Source organism: Mytilus galloprovincialis, chromosome 6, assembly GCF_965363235.1.
Source record: "Mytilus galloprovincialis chromosome 6, xbMytGall1.hap1.1, whole genome shotgun sequence".
Classification (NCBI taxonomy): domain Eukaryota; kingdom Metazoa; phylum Mollusca; class Bivalvia; order Mytilida; family Mytilidae; genus Mytilus; species Mytilus galloprovincialis.
The window spans coordinates 36,419,301-36,436,603 of NC_134843.1; the positions used below are offsets into that span (position 1 = coordinate 36,419,301).

General features: G+C 30.7%; 1 protein-coding gene across 1 annotated transcript; it reads left to right on the forward strand.

Annotated features, from left to right (window-relative positions):
• The first annotated feature begins 8 nt into the window (after window positions 1-8).
• Window positions 9-16,739, forward strand: LOC143079487 (uncharacterized). The gene is made up of 9 exons (XM_076254842.1): window positions 9-135; window positions 5,237-6,502; window positions 7,793-8,014; window positions 8,752-8,894; window positions 9,758-9,831; window positions 10,508-10,597; window positions 10,923-11,020; window positions 11,420-11,656; window positions 12,874-16,739. Exons 2-9 carry the CDS (start codon window positions 5,252-5,254, stop codon window positions 13,873-13,875), a joined length of 3,117 nt encoding a protein of 1,038 aa, XP_076110957.1. The 5' UTR covers window positions 9-135; window positions 5,237-5,251; the 3' UTR covers window positions 13,876-16,739.
• Window positions 16,740-17,303: the final 564 nt, after the last annotated feature.

The window sequence follows — 17,303 nt, forward strand, 5'->3', positions numbered from 1 at the left end:
CCAATGCCGGAAATGTCGTTTGAAGATAAACATCATGAACATGAAGTTTACAATGATAGTTATATTGTTGCTGTTGAATTCTTTCTGTAACGATTGAATTTGATACAATATCAAACATTTATATTTTATATCAAGGTTTGTACTGAATGTTTGAATATTGTTCATAATCCCTTGTAAACATGGTAAACAGTGTAAACAGAAAAAATATATAAACACTAAAAAAAAGTAACAACACTAACTAATGTAACTTATTGACAATAAACCTTACACAAAACTATGAAAGAGATAGAACTTGGATATATGATACAGCTACCAATAATATCAGGACTGAAATTAGCAAAAAAATAAAGTGTGATCTGTTATTTCTAGACCCAGAATGAATGCAGATAATAATCAAACTTAATAAATTGGTTAAGATTTTAAGATTGGTTAAAGTAACTTAAACATCTAGTTTTAGTAACCACTGTCTGTCCTGGACATCTTGTTTTTAGTCCAATTTTGTGCGTATGAACACTGAGCACTGCAGAATCAAAATTTGGCCAAATAGGCACATACATGGAATCCGGGTCCGTCCGCCCTGATTCTGGTTCGCCCTAGTTTCTGTTCGCCCTAATACCTGTTCGCCTCGAGTCCGTTCGCCATGATTTTATTTTTTAGTATAGTGTTGTGTTGTGTGTATATAATTGAATGTGTTGAAGTCAGTCTTCAATTTGGCCGAATATTTACGATGTATCATGTTGTTTATAGCTAGCTACTACTAGGACTAGGTTATAAGTTTCTGTACATTTCAGGACTACAAGATATTGTGGCTTCAAGGTATTGCCTTGAGGACTAAGTTTGTATCTGTATGTTATTACATTACTAGGAAATTTAAGTTTCTGTGAATTTCAGCACTACATTGTATTTTTAAATGTAAAACAACTGAAGACTAAATTATTTGTATGTAATTGAATATGTTGAAGTTTACATTCACCGAATATTTATTTATGATGTATATTCTGTGGTACTGCTATTAGAAAATAAGTTTCTCGGAATTTCAGCACTACCGTGATTGTATTTTAAAATGTGAAACAACTGAAGACTAAGTTGTTGTCTTGCTGCTACGAGGATAAGTTTCTGTGAATTCAAAGACTACAAAGTATTTGACATAAAACAACTAAAGACTAAGTCTATATTTAACTTTATTGATATATGTTAACAATATAAAAATATTCAGTAACAGTTATAACAATTAAGATCAATTCCGAACTGTACTTTGCACACCTTTATTTTCTTAACGAATATTTAAAAGCACTAAATTTGAATTACTATTAGTGAAACAAATACCAAAAACACAGTCACACTGCTGTACATTGATCACTTGTCATCAGTGTTTTTACCCATCCAAGCTGACTATTTTATTTGAGAAAAATGTTATTTACATTATTAATCCATCAAAGACAATTCATATAACAATCAGTGATATCAAAAATTTCAAATGATACCTTATCAGCAATCAAAATTTTGGCAAATATTCTGTATTGAACTTTTAATAGATATACATATGATAAATTTCAATATATATATATACATTTCGTTCATTAATGTAATATATACATATCATTAATGAATATAGGGCGAACGAACCCAGGGCGAACGGACTATCAGGGCGAACAAACTCAGTGCGAACGAACCTAGGGCGAACATGTAATCAGGGCGAACGATCCCTATACCACATACATGTAGGCTTGAAATATCATCATGTTTTATACTAATCCAGTCAATCGTCATAGCAGTCACAGTCCTAAATAAAGTAATAATAATTCTGATTTTATATTAGATTTGAATTCTGTAAAGTAATTTTGATGTTCTGTGGTAAATTTCAGCAGTTTTGTTGTAATTTGGGTAGTCCAAATAATTATGACATCTTAAAAGGCTATTATAATTTTTTTCTTTGACGCCTTACTGTCGAAGTCATAATGATTTAGACTATAATTTGGGTAGCTCTGTGTTACGTTTTGAGTGTTCTGTGGTAAAAAGATTCTGCAATATCATTTCACAAAGAAACATATATTAAATACATGAAATATTTACCACTTTTGTTGTAAAAATGTTAATATTCTTAAAATTAGAAATGTACTCACTACGTATACAGTCAATATTGTCTTACTAGAAAAACTGTCATGACTGTGTAGATTTATAAATCATATATCAGTTAAAGTTGATCCTCGATGGTTAAATTACATTAAATTTTATTTATGTATATTTCACACATGCAAAATATGTTGTATTGTATAATTTCATCCCTGTAACTATGTTATTTAATTAATGAGAATAAAGATCTCTCTCTATTAATAATATTTTTATATTTACAAAATATACCATTGTTTGGATTCTAGTGTCCACCTGAATTATCAGAATATATTTATATAAGGTAATTCAATTAATTGTATTTGATGTCTCAGGTGTGAAAACTTACATGTCATGTTAATTGGCTTGATTGGTGATTACAAAAAATGTCAAAATTGGTTAATCTAATTAAATTTTAGTCCTTTAATCATGTTAATTGTGTGGGTGAACTTGCTACAGTCATGACAGTCAATATTAATTTTGGACTAAAATAAATAGAGTCTATATGACAAATGTATGATGTAAATGCTTCATATACCAGTTTTTCTATATAAAGTTTTAGTTCTACGATATCTAAATGCATACCAAATTTGGTAAAAATCAGAAGTATTGTCAAATGATTGAAGAATGTTCACAAAAATCCAAAAACAGTCATCGAACTTGAACTTTTTGACAATTAAAAAGACACACTTATAATATATGTTATATATAAGTCAACTCAAATATTGCTGTCTAATATCAACTTCTGATCTATTCATTTTTGCTATTTGAAACTTTTTGGTAGCCCATAACACAGTATTGTATAAGTTATATGGTTCGCTACTGACCCCCCTACAGATCCATAGAGGATTTTATTCACCCTCTATGGATACGTAGGGGGCCAGTGGTTAACTGTATAACGAATTTATCGCACACTGGACTTTTTCTGCTGCGTTTTGTTGAAAAACAAACAATGAAACACAACAACATTAATAGATGACATCACTATTAACTATGAACCCTCATTAATATTTACTTAACCCCTACCGTCTCATAGGGGGTCACCACGTGACGGCGTTAAACCAATCACATTGTGATAATTTACCTGTGGTGCAATAATTTTATTTATAACTCCAATAGAGAAAACTTTTGATGTACAAACATTAGTTAAGTTTAATGTTTTTGATGTACAAACATTATTTAAGTTTAAATAATTAAGATATATATCAGTTTAACCAAGGACGTATATTAGTTATACGTCCTTGGTTTAACCAATTTCTTTAATCACTTTAATACTCTAGTTTAAATATTTGCTTACAACAACTTAAATGAAATGTCACATTAACCATTTTGGTTAAGTTATAAATAGTAACAACTTTTAACATTCTTGTAAGATTAATAAAAAAGCGATAAAAAAACCTGACAAACAAAATTGATTTAACAAATAATAACGTACAACATAATCATGGTTATGCATCTAAACATAAATTTCAAAAATTAATAAAAAATTGCAAAAATAAAATGAAAATGTATCTAAAATATAAATGTCACAAATATAAATAATCTTTGTATATTATGGTTTTTTAGAACATACTCACCCCTTCTCGTCCTATGAAAAGTCAGTTTTTTCTCCTCTAATTTTCATAGTACATGGTTTTCCATGCACTATGAAATGCTATACATGAATGACTTTTCATTGTCAGTTAATTATGAAAGTGAACTCTTAATAACTGCACTAATGAAGTGTACAATCCCCTGAGACATTTTTCTTCTTGGGGAAAAGACCTATATTGATTAAAGACAAAAGAGCAAAGATTAAAACAAAAACATTTTGAATTTTGCAAATTTTCATACATTTTTTAATGGTACACATATATGGAATCAACAAAAAATAATAGGGTAAGGATGTAGGTGAAAAAATATTTATTTAATTCATAATGGTCATTTGAGGGTGTTTTTTCCCCCAAGAAAACAATGCCAGACTGCTGATATATAAAGCAAAAGATTTTTTTTCCCGGAGAATACATTTAAATTTATCAATAAATGTAAGCATTTAATTGTGAATGGTCGCTTTTTAAAATAAAAAAATCTCAATATATATATAAACTTGTATTAAATTTTACCTGAAGCAGAAGAAAAATAATTTATCCTTTTGGTCATCACAAACTATGTCAGTGCTATTTCATTCCATCCATTGAAATGATGAAAACCTATGTTTTACAATTAGTTCATTATAAAAAGTGAACTCTTGTTTAGGTTTGAATAGTACAATGGGAAAGGATAATTTTGTATGGTCACTCGAAAGTGTGAATATGTTCTAAATTGGTCAGACAATACTTGGTCATGTTTTATGAAGATTTAAGCCCTCGGCTTCGCCTTGGGCTTCGCCTTGGGCTTAAATCTTCATAGAACATGACCAAGTATTGTCTAACCTATAAATAATATCTAGTTTTATTTTTTATATGATCCTTAATAATTCAGGGTTCTCACTAAGGGGGGGTCCATGAGTCCTGGACTCACCTTTTTCAAAACTGGTGAGTCCACAGATGCATCAATATTGAAATATTTTGTATAAACTAAACACAGTTAAACACAAATATCATCATTTTATAGCAAAAGTTTAATAGTAATCTGCATTTAATGTCATTTCATTGCTCTGTTAGGCCATGGAGACTAAAACATTACATTATATTGCAATAAAATATCTTCTTCTTGGACTCGCCATGGGCAAAAATGACGAGTCCCTGGACTCGCCTTCAAAAATCCTTAGCGAAAACCTTGTCCTTATTGGCCATTCAGTTCGGGGCGAAACAATCATGACAATAGAGGGCAGAACCTAAATAGAAAAAAAAATTATTTGAATAACAAATGTCAAATTATAAAAAGAATAAACAATAACACAATATTAATGTCTGAAGTATTATTATTTCAAAGTTCTGGTGTAAATTTTGGGTGTTCTGTTATATTCTGTGATGTTTTGTGGTATTTTGTGGTGTTTTGTGGTATGCTGAGGTGTTCTATGGTATTCTGTGGTGTTCTGTGGTAAAAAGACGTTCATCATTTTAAAAACAAATATTTTATTGTAAAAACATCTTTGTGTCAAAGTTTTTTCTTATGTCATGTTTAAAATAAAATAAAATCTTTTCAGATTACGTCTGAGAAAATGGCATTGACAACCTTAAGTGTTCCGTCCATGATGTGTGGTGTATCTGAAACTCTATATCAGTTCCAGCAGGAGCGTTACTTATGTGACGTGCTTATCTTCACATCAGATGGATACATACCTGCACACAGAGTTGTACTGGTAGCTGCTAGTAAATATTTCAGGGAGATTGAGTCTAGCAGGAATATTCATACAACTCCAGAAGCTAATTTTTATCTTACAAAAGAGAAAAGTGAAGATATGCAAAAAATTGTTCAGCTGATATACACAGGTGAATTGAATATATCAGGAGATAATATGAAAAGAATTCATAACTTGTGTTTGACCCTTGCTTTGGATGATGCAGTTAAAGAATGTGAATCTTTCATAAAATTAATTGAAACCAGTGACAATATGTGTATGGAACAAATTGAAGAAGAAAATGACAAACAAGAATCAAAAACTGAAGAAAAAGATTTAAGTTTAAAGCAGTTAGAAGAAGAAGTTATTGATCAGTTAGAAGAGTCAAGGTCAAATAATAATAATGTTACTATGGTTACAAAGGTTGATGCTGCTAAACAAAAAGAAAAAGATAGTAGCAACTCAGATGCATCTACCAACTATCACATTGATGTTGCTATGGTAACAAATGATATAAACATGGACAAGAAATCAAAATCTAAAGGACAGAAGAGTAAAAATAAAAAGTCTGAAGTTTTTGAAAATAATAATCAAGAACAAAAATCTGAAGAGACTAATATAAATGAAAAGATGATTAATTGTGCCTTATGCAAAGAAAAATTTCAAGACAAGAAACTGCTGTTAGAACACAGAAGGAAAAAACATCAAAATAAAAGAAAACCCATGCATACAAAAAGATATATTCCAAGTCCAAATGACTCTCTAACAGATAATGAAGACCAAGACCAACTAGAGGAAAATTTATCCAACGATACTTTGTCTGAAAAAACTGACGAAGAAGAGGTTTTGTCTACAAGGCAGGGTACAAAGAGAAGAGCAGCAGACAGGTTAAATAAACAGAGGAAGGCGGGAAAATTTGTATGTAGACTCTGCAAAGATGAATTTTCAAATAATGAGTTATTACAAGAACATCGTAAATTGATTCATCCTGGTGGCAAACGTGAGAATTTAACATGTACATTATGTGACAAAGTGTTGAGCACATGGCTTAATCTGATAGAACACAAATATAAGAAACATAACATTGGATATGATGTAGAAAAGTATCAGGTCCTCATGTGTGATATGCCTGTAAGTTTATATATTTGTGATTACCCCCGGTATAAGTTTTAATGCCCCTCTAGTTTCCCCCCTCTTTTGTAGATGTATACACAGATTTGATAAAAAGTTGTATAATATTTCATAAAAATGGTGATATATTATTTAGTAAGAAATTGTAATACTTCAGTAATTATAATTATTTATTACATTGGTTGCAATGAATTACATTGATTTCCCAGTCAAATAAAAACCGATAATTTCACATGTGAAATAAACGTGGTTATTTCACTCTCTGACGTCATACAACAATAGGCGTTGTCAAGACGTCGATAACGTCAGATCAAAACATGCGTAGAAAAAACATATAGTTCCTTACATTTTCTACATTAATTTCAGAAAAAAAGAGCCATTTGCCAATGTAATAAAAAGAATAACTAATCAAAGAATTCAAATATCGAAAAATATTCAACTCGTGACCGAACAACACTGATAATTAACTCATGCGCTACGCGCATTCGTGAATTAATGTGTTGTTCGGTCACTCGTTGAATATTTTTCTCTATTTGAATTCTTTGATTAGTTATTCTAAAAATAAATTTTTGGTATTAGACGTCATGAACATGTTTACATTGGAATTCAAAAATCACTTTTTTTCAAGGGGAATGGTCCTTTAAGACCGAACTTTACTTTTTTGGCAAAAATATAAATACTTGTACAAGATTTTTTAAAGACATTTGAAATGATCATAAAACTTCATGATTTTTTTGACAAAAGACAATAATCATGGATATAAACAATTTAAAAATATATAAGAGCTACATGTATATAAAAATCTATTTTTTTTCCCTCACAAATTCTTCATGTTCTTAACCCATGTGAAAAACTGCAGAATATTAAATATTTTTTCAGTGAAGTTTCAAGTAATGCCAGCTCATGTGTTTAACTTACATATAGGACATAATTAATAACCCTTTCCTCCATAATGACGCCTTTTGACGCCACCCCCTTTACTCCATAATGACGCCTTTTGACGCCTGTGTAGTGCCTCAGTTGAAATGATTTGACTACAAAGTGTCTGCAGTAGACTCAATAAAATTTGTATCCATTATGAAAAGGAATACCATAGGAATATCCGACTTAAATTAATTTGATGAAATAATTGTTTTTCGCAATGCATTAATACTTTAATGCATATTTTTAGCATTTTATTGAAAAATCCTTATGCGAATCAAGTATGCAAAAAAACAAATTCAATGGAGGAAAGGGTTATTATATGATATGAATACCGAATGCAGAGTAAATTTGAATGATTATTTTCAGAATTGCGATTTTTCAACAATTGTTGAATACAAGATGAGGACCCATTACAGTGACGTACATGGAGAAGTTGGATCGTATGTGTGTGAACTGTGTAATAAAGGATGTAAATCTGCTCCTCAGCTCAAATACCACATGAAAACAGTTCACCCAGATGATAAAACACAAATGCATTACAAGTGTAATGAATGCAGTAAAACATTTAGACATTCATGTAACTTGAAGGTAAGTTTTATACATAATCCATACACATTTAGTTTACATGTCATTTATGAATAAAATTGAGGATGGAACAGGGTATATGCCAAAGAGACAACAACCCAATCAAAAAGCAGAAAACAGCCAAAAGCCACCTATGGGTTTTCAATACAGGTAGAAAATCTCACACCCTTATGGCGGGTAAAGCTGGTCCCTAAACTAAACTGTGTACTTGTTCAGTGAAAAATGGATATCACACTAAACTCCAAAACATGTACCGGTATATATATATAGAAAATAGAGAAAAAATATTGGAAACAGTTGTGGTAGATTTTGTCAACAATTTTAATATGTCAATTTTCAAATAATATCAAAAAGAAGATGTGGTATATATGATTGTCAATGACACAAATCTCCACAAGAGATCAAATGATACAGAAATTAACAACTATATGTCATCTTACAGCCTTCAACAATGAGCACAAAGCACATACAACATAGTCAGCTATAAAAGGCCCTGAAATGACAAATGTAAAACAATTCAAAAGAGAAAACTAGCAGCCTTATTTATGTACAAAAAATAAATGAAAAACAAATATGTAAGTTACATGTATGTTACCCATCAACAAACAACAACCACTGAATAACAGGCTCCTAACTTGGGACAGGCACATACATACAGAATGTGGTAAACATGTTTCTCAGATTTAGTAAAACAGAATCATCTTTAATTTCAATGATTAATTGATATTTTTTACTTTCAGAAACACATCGATTACGTTCATTTGAAGATATCAGAAAAAAAGTACTTATGTCATTTGTGTACTTATAAATGTATGAGTAAAACTGACTTAAACAACCACCTGCTGAAGATACATGATATACCATTGCCAAAATCATGTAAAGTGTAAGTATGCTGATTTTTAACATTGCCTAAACATATTTTTCTTAAGAATCTTTAGACTGTAAGGTGAAATCCTTTTTTAATTTAAATTTGAAATGTCTGTTCAATAATCAACTTATGATTAAACAAACTGTTAACTTAAGTCCAATTCCTTGTAAAGTTTTGAAATGTATACTATGAAAGCTCAATTTATGAATAATCTTAACAAAAAATGTTTACTGGTAGGAAACTTCTATTTTGTTGAACATTTAAGTTTGTGTTTAACCTTTAAACTTTAACAACAAAATCCACTTACAGCAGAATGCATTGAATGTGTAGATAAAGGTAGAATCTTTGGTTAACTTGCTTGTTAGCTAAACCATAAAGTCATTATTAAGTTAGGTATACTTCCCTCCTTTTGGAGTAGTCTAGTCCTACAGACAGATAGATTGGTTATATGTCCTACTAGTCTATTCTTAAAGGAGGGTAGTTTACCTAACCTTATAATGACTTCACGGTTCAGTTAGCAAGCAAGCTAACCAAAGATATTACCTTTACCTACACACTAAATGCATTCTGCTGTAATTAGTAGAACTGTAAATTCAGAAATTCTTGAGAAAAAGCCAATTTTGTTCATATACAAATTTACAAAATGCGAGTTTAAATTATTGCGATTATAACCCTGTCGCATTTTTTCGCAATAATAAAAACATCGCAATAATTTCTAAATTTACAGTAATCCTAATCATGCTAATGTTGAGCTTGTTCCCCAAAAAAAAAGAATAGAGCTGTTGAAAACATTTGTATGCCTAATTGGTTTGTAAGGAAACAATAATTTTTACAATTTTAAAACTTCAAAAATAATATTTAAAAGTTTATATTTACAGTTATAAGTGTGAGAAATGTGATTACTTTACACTGACCAGATCTTGTTATGACAGACATCAACAGTTGCATCAAGGTAAATTAGCTTGACAGACAGATTATTCTGACTAAATAGTTACATAAGAGTACAGGAGTGAAGTTTTCCTGAATAATTATTTCATTATAAAATTATAATTTAAAGCAAGTTATTTCCCTTGTCAGGAAGTAGAAATGCTTTGCAGCAAACAAGCTAAAAAAAAAGAGTCAATGATTAGTGGATTTTATTTCCTGTTGATTTCTGGTATTAATTCAGATATACTGTTAGCTGTGAAATCACCACTCCACAAGAGACCAAATGACAAAAATTAACAGCTATTGGTCACAGTACAGCCTTCAACAATGAGCAAAGCCCATACCACATAGTCAGTTTAAAAAAAACATGCATCTAAGACTAAATAATCAATCTGCATATCCAACATCCAATAGATGTAGTGTAAAGACATCATAAACAGTCAGAGATCTACTAGAAAAAAAAAGACCTTATGCAATGCCAAGATACTTTTTGAAATGCATGCTAAATTGTTTTTTCACCCAAGAATTTATGGTTCACTAAATAAAACAGGAAATCATATTAAGGAAGGATTCCAACATAAAAATGTATTTTACTACATGTATGCTTTTAATTTTCTGAGCTTCTAGAGAAATAATTTTAATGCTCACTATAGTATTTATATGAAATACATGAGGTAAAATCATACTGTTTTCTTCTTCAGAGGATGGTTTACAGAAAAGTTTCATGTGTTCAACTTGTGGTAAAGGTTTTTACAACATACAGAATGTTAAAGCTCACGAGAAAAGACACAGTAAGTTAAAAAGATATATAATAAAAAATGGTTTGAAATTTCTGTTGATATATTTGGAGATTGAATCTGTTGAGAATTTTTTGTAGAAAATTGCTTAAAGTACTGTTTCAGCAATGTATGGTACGCATTTGTGTATAATATGCAACCCTTAAATATTTATAAATGACACTTTAATTTAAATTTAAATTTATTAATTTTGATATTATTTTTTTCCCTCTCATAGTGCTAAAGAAATTTATACATGTTTGTAGACATGAATGTTAAATCTAGTTAAATATTATATGAGAAAATCAAAAAGTGTGTAATAGTTAATTATTTTTTTCAGAATCAGAAATTATGGTGTGTCCATTTGAGGGATGTGGATATTCTACTAAGTTCAAACACACAATGAAAAACCATATAGCAGGAATGCATACACATAAGGTAAAATTACTTACCAATATATAGCAGAAGGCACAAACCAGTCCTGCTGCCATGACGTATCTGAGGGGTAGGGTCATGACACTCTAAAATAGTTAATATTCAATCTGATTCTTGACTTTGCAAGTCTTAACTGATATTTGTTTTTGTTTTCAGGAGTGGGGTTGTGACAACTTTAAAGAAATTTTAGTAGAAAATTAAGAATAAGAATAAGTCCTGATTTCCTTTGAGACCTTTGAAATTTTTCATTCATATTTTTGAGCATAACTATTTTGTACTATATTTACCTGTTTCTTTTGAAAATATGTGTATTGAAAGAAAAAAACAATTGCTTGCCATATGATAAAGGTATTTTACTGTTTGCAGCATTCTAACATTATTTCATGTATCCTTTTTCTCTAGAATCTGAGACCATATCAGTGCCATCTTTGTGAATATTCTTGCAAGTTGAAAGGAAATTTAGACAAACATTTAAGAGGCAAACATGGTGTGGAAGTCATGACTATACCTAAACTTCGACAAAAAGCGATAGAAACTGGAAAAGGATTCAGTGATATTGTTTTCCCACCACGAAACTGTAATGAACTTCCAGCTAAGATTGCTGACAAACATCACTTCCAGACAACTCAGAAATCACAGGTACAATATATTAAGATGTCAAGGCAGGGGTTTATTGATTATTATTTATTGAATTAAAATAATTATGGTTTTAGGAAGTTGAAAATATCTAGGATTTGATAAAATATTTCTAAGATTTTTTTGCTAAAGCTAAATGTTTTAGGTCCTGAATTTGCATTAAATAATTACCACTGGACATTAAACAATCATCAATCAATCTGTTGTTTTTGTTGATTTGCTGTTAAAAATTATGGGTCTCAGTTGTAGAGCACAGACTGCTTACCTTTGATAACAATTGTGTCACCTCTAGTTTTAAGTGGGGTTTATGTTATCATGTCTTTAGTTTATTGTGTGGTGTTGTGTTGAAGTTTATTGTGTGGTGTTGTGTTGATTGTGGATTATCTGTACATCATTTCCATTTTGACCATGGCAATCTATTATGGTTTGGTTGCCCCTCTATATCTTCTTTGCCCATTTATGGGGCATTGTTAAAGTATTCTTAGTATTTATAAGGCCAAAAAAAAATATATGTCTGTTTCCTGTTTCCCGACCGACCCTGACTCACAGCCCCGACCCTAGATCTTTTTATTCAGTTCCGGAAAAAAATCGTTTCCGGTCCGGAAAAATTCGGTTCCGGTCCGATCCAGATCCGTATTTTACTATACCCAAACAATCAAAATGGCTGCTCCCAGCACAAATGTGCTACAATTAAGGTTTAAAAAATGTCGGCACTGGGAGGATTATTCAATTAAAGCTTCTTTAAAGAGATTAAATGATTTTAGGGTACAGGACCCTAACCAAACATGACATTTAACCATCTGCAAATCTGTCAGGGAGTGCAAAAATAATAAAAAAAAAAAAAAAAAAAAAAAAAAAAAAAAAAAAAAAATAATCCCGACCTACCGACCCTGATTTTTTTGCCTTGGCAGCAGGAAACAGACATATATTTTTTTTTGGCCTAAGCAATATATTTAAACTACAAATTTATTCTGTAAATCAGATAAACAGGGAAATCACGTGAAAGACCTTGATTTCATAAACTGTTAATATCTTCAGATTTGAAACAAATGCATTATTTGTTAAGACATTTCTATGTGTCCACACTCATATATTTGATTGTTTTAAAATTTACCTCTATAGCTATGATGTAGATTTTTACTTGTTTCATTAATTGAGAATGTATATTTCATTGAATATTTTAGATATTTGTATTTTATGTACTTTTTTTGTTGTTGCAGGAATTGCAGGATGTTAGTTTTCCAGAACTTTTGGAAATGGCTAAGCAAGCATCCAGAGAAGCACAGTTAGAAAAATCACGAAATGGTGAAATGATGGATTTGAGTTTAGCAGGAAACCAGTCAACACAAAAAGACAATGACTTATCATACCAAACCTCACAAAATCCTGCTATTATTGTTGATCTGCAACAGTATCAGGAACCAGTCACACCCATTGCTATGGAAACAGAAGGATCAAGTTATCAACAAGAACAAGAAGTTGCCTTATCAAATCTTAATCCAGTACCAATAACTCTCCATTCAAATAAACATTCTAAAGATATGATATTTACTCATCCTAACGATTTACTAACTTCCTATGCAGACCAGAATGGGTTATATTTAAATGATCATGCTGATTATTCATCAAGACCATTACCAGCTCACTCACAATTCAATTCAGCAGAGTCTTATGCAGCTATGTTGTCATCGTTTCTTAACAACTCTAAAAATGGAAGTCAACAGTCATTGCCAAGCTTGTTGCCACTCACTGTACAAAATTATCAGTCACATGGCCATGGTCAGAGCCGTCCAATACTGAATCATTTATTGACCCATATGGATGAAGGTGGATGTTCATCAGTTCAAAGACCAACATCTGTTCCTTCTGAAGAAACAATGGCCTTTACATCACAGTTGCGACCTCATTCAGTGCATTCAGTTGATAATGTGTCCTTTAGGAACACAGCTTACCAAGGTCAAGGTCATTTTGATACAAATTTGTCTCCCTCTGATAACTCTGTGCCATATCAACAGGACTCTAGATATTCATCTTCTTTACAACATCAGTCTCCTGATGTCCTTATAGAGGGAGCCACAAGACATTCTGGGTCAAGGTCACAAAATAATGGACAGTCTCCAGAATTAAATGTCTCTCCAGAAAAATTATCAGACAGGGAAAGTCATAACAGAAATCAAGAGAACTATCAAGATATAGGTCAATTATCATATAATCAGTCATGATAATATATATACGATAACTATATATACTGTGGATTCATTATATTTTGTGGTATATCTTTGTTTGTGGATTTTTAAGTGAATCACGAATTTCAATACTCAACAAAGTAGAAATATTCTTTATTACATTGGTTGCAATGAATTACATTGATTTCCCAGTTAGATAAAACCGATAATTTCACATGTGAAATAAACGTGGTTATTTCACTCTCTGACGTCATACAACAATAGGCGTTGTCAAGACGTTGATAACGTCGGATCAAAACAAATTAGGAATGCGTAGGAAAAACATAGTTTCTTACATTTTCTTCATTAATTTCATAAAAAAAAAGACATTTGACAATGTAATAAAAAGTATAACTAATCGCCGTATTTGAATATCAAAAATAAAACAACTTGTGACCGAACGCCGCTATGGATTAAACTCGTGCTGCGCACTCGTTTAATCCATGCGTCGTTCGGTCACGCGTTGTCTTATTTTTGATATTCAAATACGGCGATTAGTTATACTATAAATAAGCTTCTATTTAGACATACATTTGTAGGTAAAACCAATAATCAAATATTCACAAAAAACATGATTTTTCAACAATCCACCAAGATTAGTAGCCACAAAATTAAATGTATTCACAGTACACTGTGCAGTCGTTATAGTTTGTGGGTTACCAAATTATGTGGCTTTAAAACATCAACAAAGTACATTTTTTGCTATTATGCAGACTTTGGCAAAACCATGAAATCAAATATCCATGAAAATAAAAAAATTGGTATCTACGAAAATAAATGAATCCACAGTATATTTGATATTTTACTCTTCTATTTAGAGGAAGAATGGGTCTTCGAAATGGAGTAATGAAACTAGTCAGTTATAAAAACATTATAAAATGTTTTTTTTCTGTCTTAAACAGATTGATTGTAATTTTCTTGTTACCTCAACTTAAGAATAGGACAAAACAAAGTAATACCTAGAAATTTTATTCCAGATAAATAGGAATTTGTATATTTAGGTGACTGAGTGGTCTACAGTAGACACTAGCCTGTCAACACTGAGTTTATGCATTCATACTCTTCTTAATTAAGGCACATTCAAATGCTATCGTAATTGACTAGGATTGTCAGTTTTCCTACTGAAGTGTTTGGTTCATTCCAGGCTCTCTGGCTTCTTCAACATCAAGCTTGATGCCATGATATAACCAACAGTGGTGAAAATGGCATTCAACACCAGTCCTAGTAAAATGTTCATTTTTACAAGATTATTGTTTTAATTATGTTTGCCTCTAAACTAATCTGCTGAAGTGTCCGTTTAGTAGATATTATATGAAATATAATAATATCATACATGTATATGTGTTTGTTTATATCTTTGTTTAAATTGTTTGTTGATGTTTTTGTTAATTTATACACTTATTTTTCTGCATGTTATCAGACACAGTGGTCGAATAGTCTTTATGCATGTTAGTTGACCCAGTTGACCAGTCAGTAGGTCATCAAACTGTATCTGTAATCTTGTGGTAACTTGCTCATCTCCAGAACAGAAGTTGATGGGTTAGAACCCCATCCATTGTTCAAGCAAAGGGTGGTAGTCTGTGGACTGTTACTTTGGGAACTAGGTATTTTTAGAAAGCTGTCTAAGCCTGTCAGTCTCGTACAAAGCAAGGTTTATATACATATCACATTATTATGTTGTTTTTTTATTATTTAAAAAAGGAATGAATAGGATGAACATTTTGGACACCAGTTCTTTTCAACTCAACATTGCAGCTTTTAAATATAAGAATAGTATTTAAAAAAACATTCAAACATGAATACATGGTAAAAATGATGATTAGTAATGTACTGTGTCAAAGATAGTGTGATGGAGTTTTTGTGTATTTGAATATAAAACAATTTGATGTGTTATGGATAGTGTGATACAGTTTGTCACATGTGTATTTAATTACATCTAAATGTAATGTTACAAAAATAATTATTGATGTAATATAGAAAAGGAGCATGAAATCAAAAGAATAATTAGTCAATTTTTTTAAGGAATATATATGGATATATACTTATTATCTTCATACTGGTGTTTTTCCCTGGAAAAAATTTACATCACACAGCAGAAAATATGTTTATGTCACATTGTCCTGCAATGTGTTACTCATCAGGACCTATACTTTTAAAAGTGAAATTGAAAACTCGTCTATTGTGAACCCATGTTAAACATTCATCAAATGTTTGTTTGAAAATATCTTTTAGAATGAACATGAACCTTATTGATTTCAGGGTTTTGAAAATCATCTTCAAAGATCCTATAAAATCTGGAAAATCCTTTTATGTCTTACCAAACTTTGGTATAACATGCCTTGAGATGAATAAGACCCTTTTGATTTTAAGGTCACAGCAGCAATTAAAAAAGTGACATTTATGCAAATTACATTTTGCTTTCTAGTAATGAACTTAAATTCATTAAATTATAATTTGTTTAATACACTCATGGTGCTTCTGCTGTTATTTTGAAGTTTAGTAATAATGTAGAATGTAAACACAAATTATGAAATAGTCTTGAAAATGCACGTAGAACTGACCTTTGCATGTCTTTGCAATTACATTGCCCTCATTTTTGTTTGTCAATAAAATAATATAACAACCATATTTGTATATATTTGAATTTTTAGTGTACTTGCAGCATTATTTCTTCCCATCTGAGATATATACTTTTCACTGTAATTTTATTTAGGTTTATTTAGTTTTCAGATTTATATTATATATCTTTAAACCTAATTGCTTTTTATTAAATTGTGTCATGACCAATTGAATATTGTTATATAAAAAACTAAATGTGCATGTTTTATAATGTACATTAAGTAATAAACAAATAAACTGTGCATTTACGTTTCCTCTTTTTTACCCCCTTATGGAAGAAATCATCTGTTTTAGGTTACATTTCTGTGTTTGCTGATTTTTAACCTCTTTTTGGGTATAGGTAAACCATGAAATTAAATGTTCAATGAAGTACAAATAATAAGAAGATGTGGTATTATTGCTAATGAGACAACTCTCCAAAAGAGACCAAATGACATAGAAGTTTAAACAACTATAGGTCACCATACATTTATAAGTCTGAATGCCGACATTTTTAATAGAAACAAATAAGATATCCACAAACATACAATTTTTCTCTTAGTTCGCAAAAGTTGGTATTCACAAAAATAAATAAATGCACAGCAAATATCTGTGTGTATGAGTGGTTGATAATCATGGCCATTGTATTGGTATGATAAGATCATTACTTACAGAAAATAGGCAATAAGGCCTTATAAAGAAATAAGAATGCTCACATTGTCAAGCTTAGCATCCCCCTACTAGTACTCTTATCAGAAAATGGAAGTATGTGTCTGACAAATCAAAGGAATTCACACAATACAACTCATCACTGTCTAGCTGTTGAA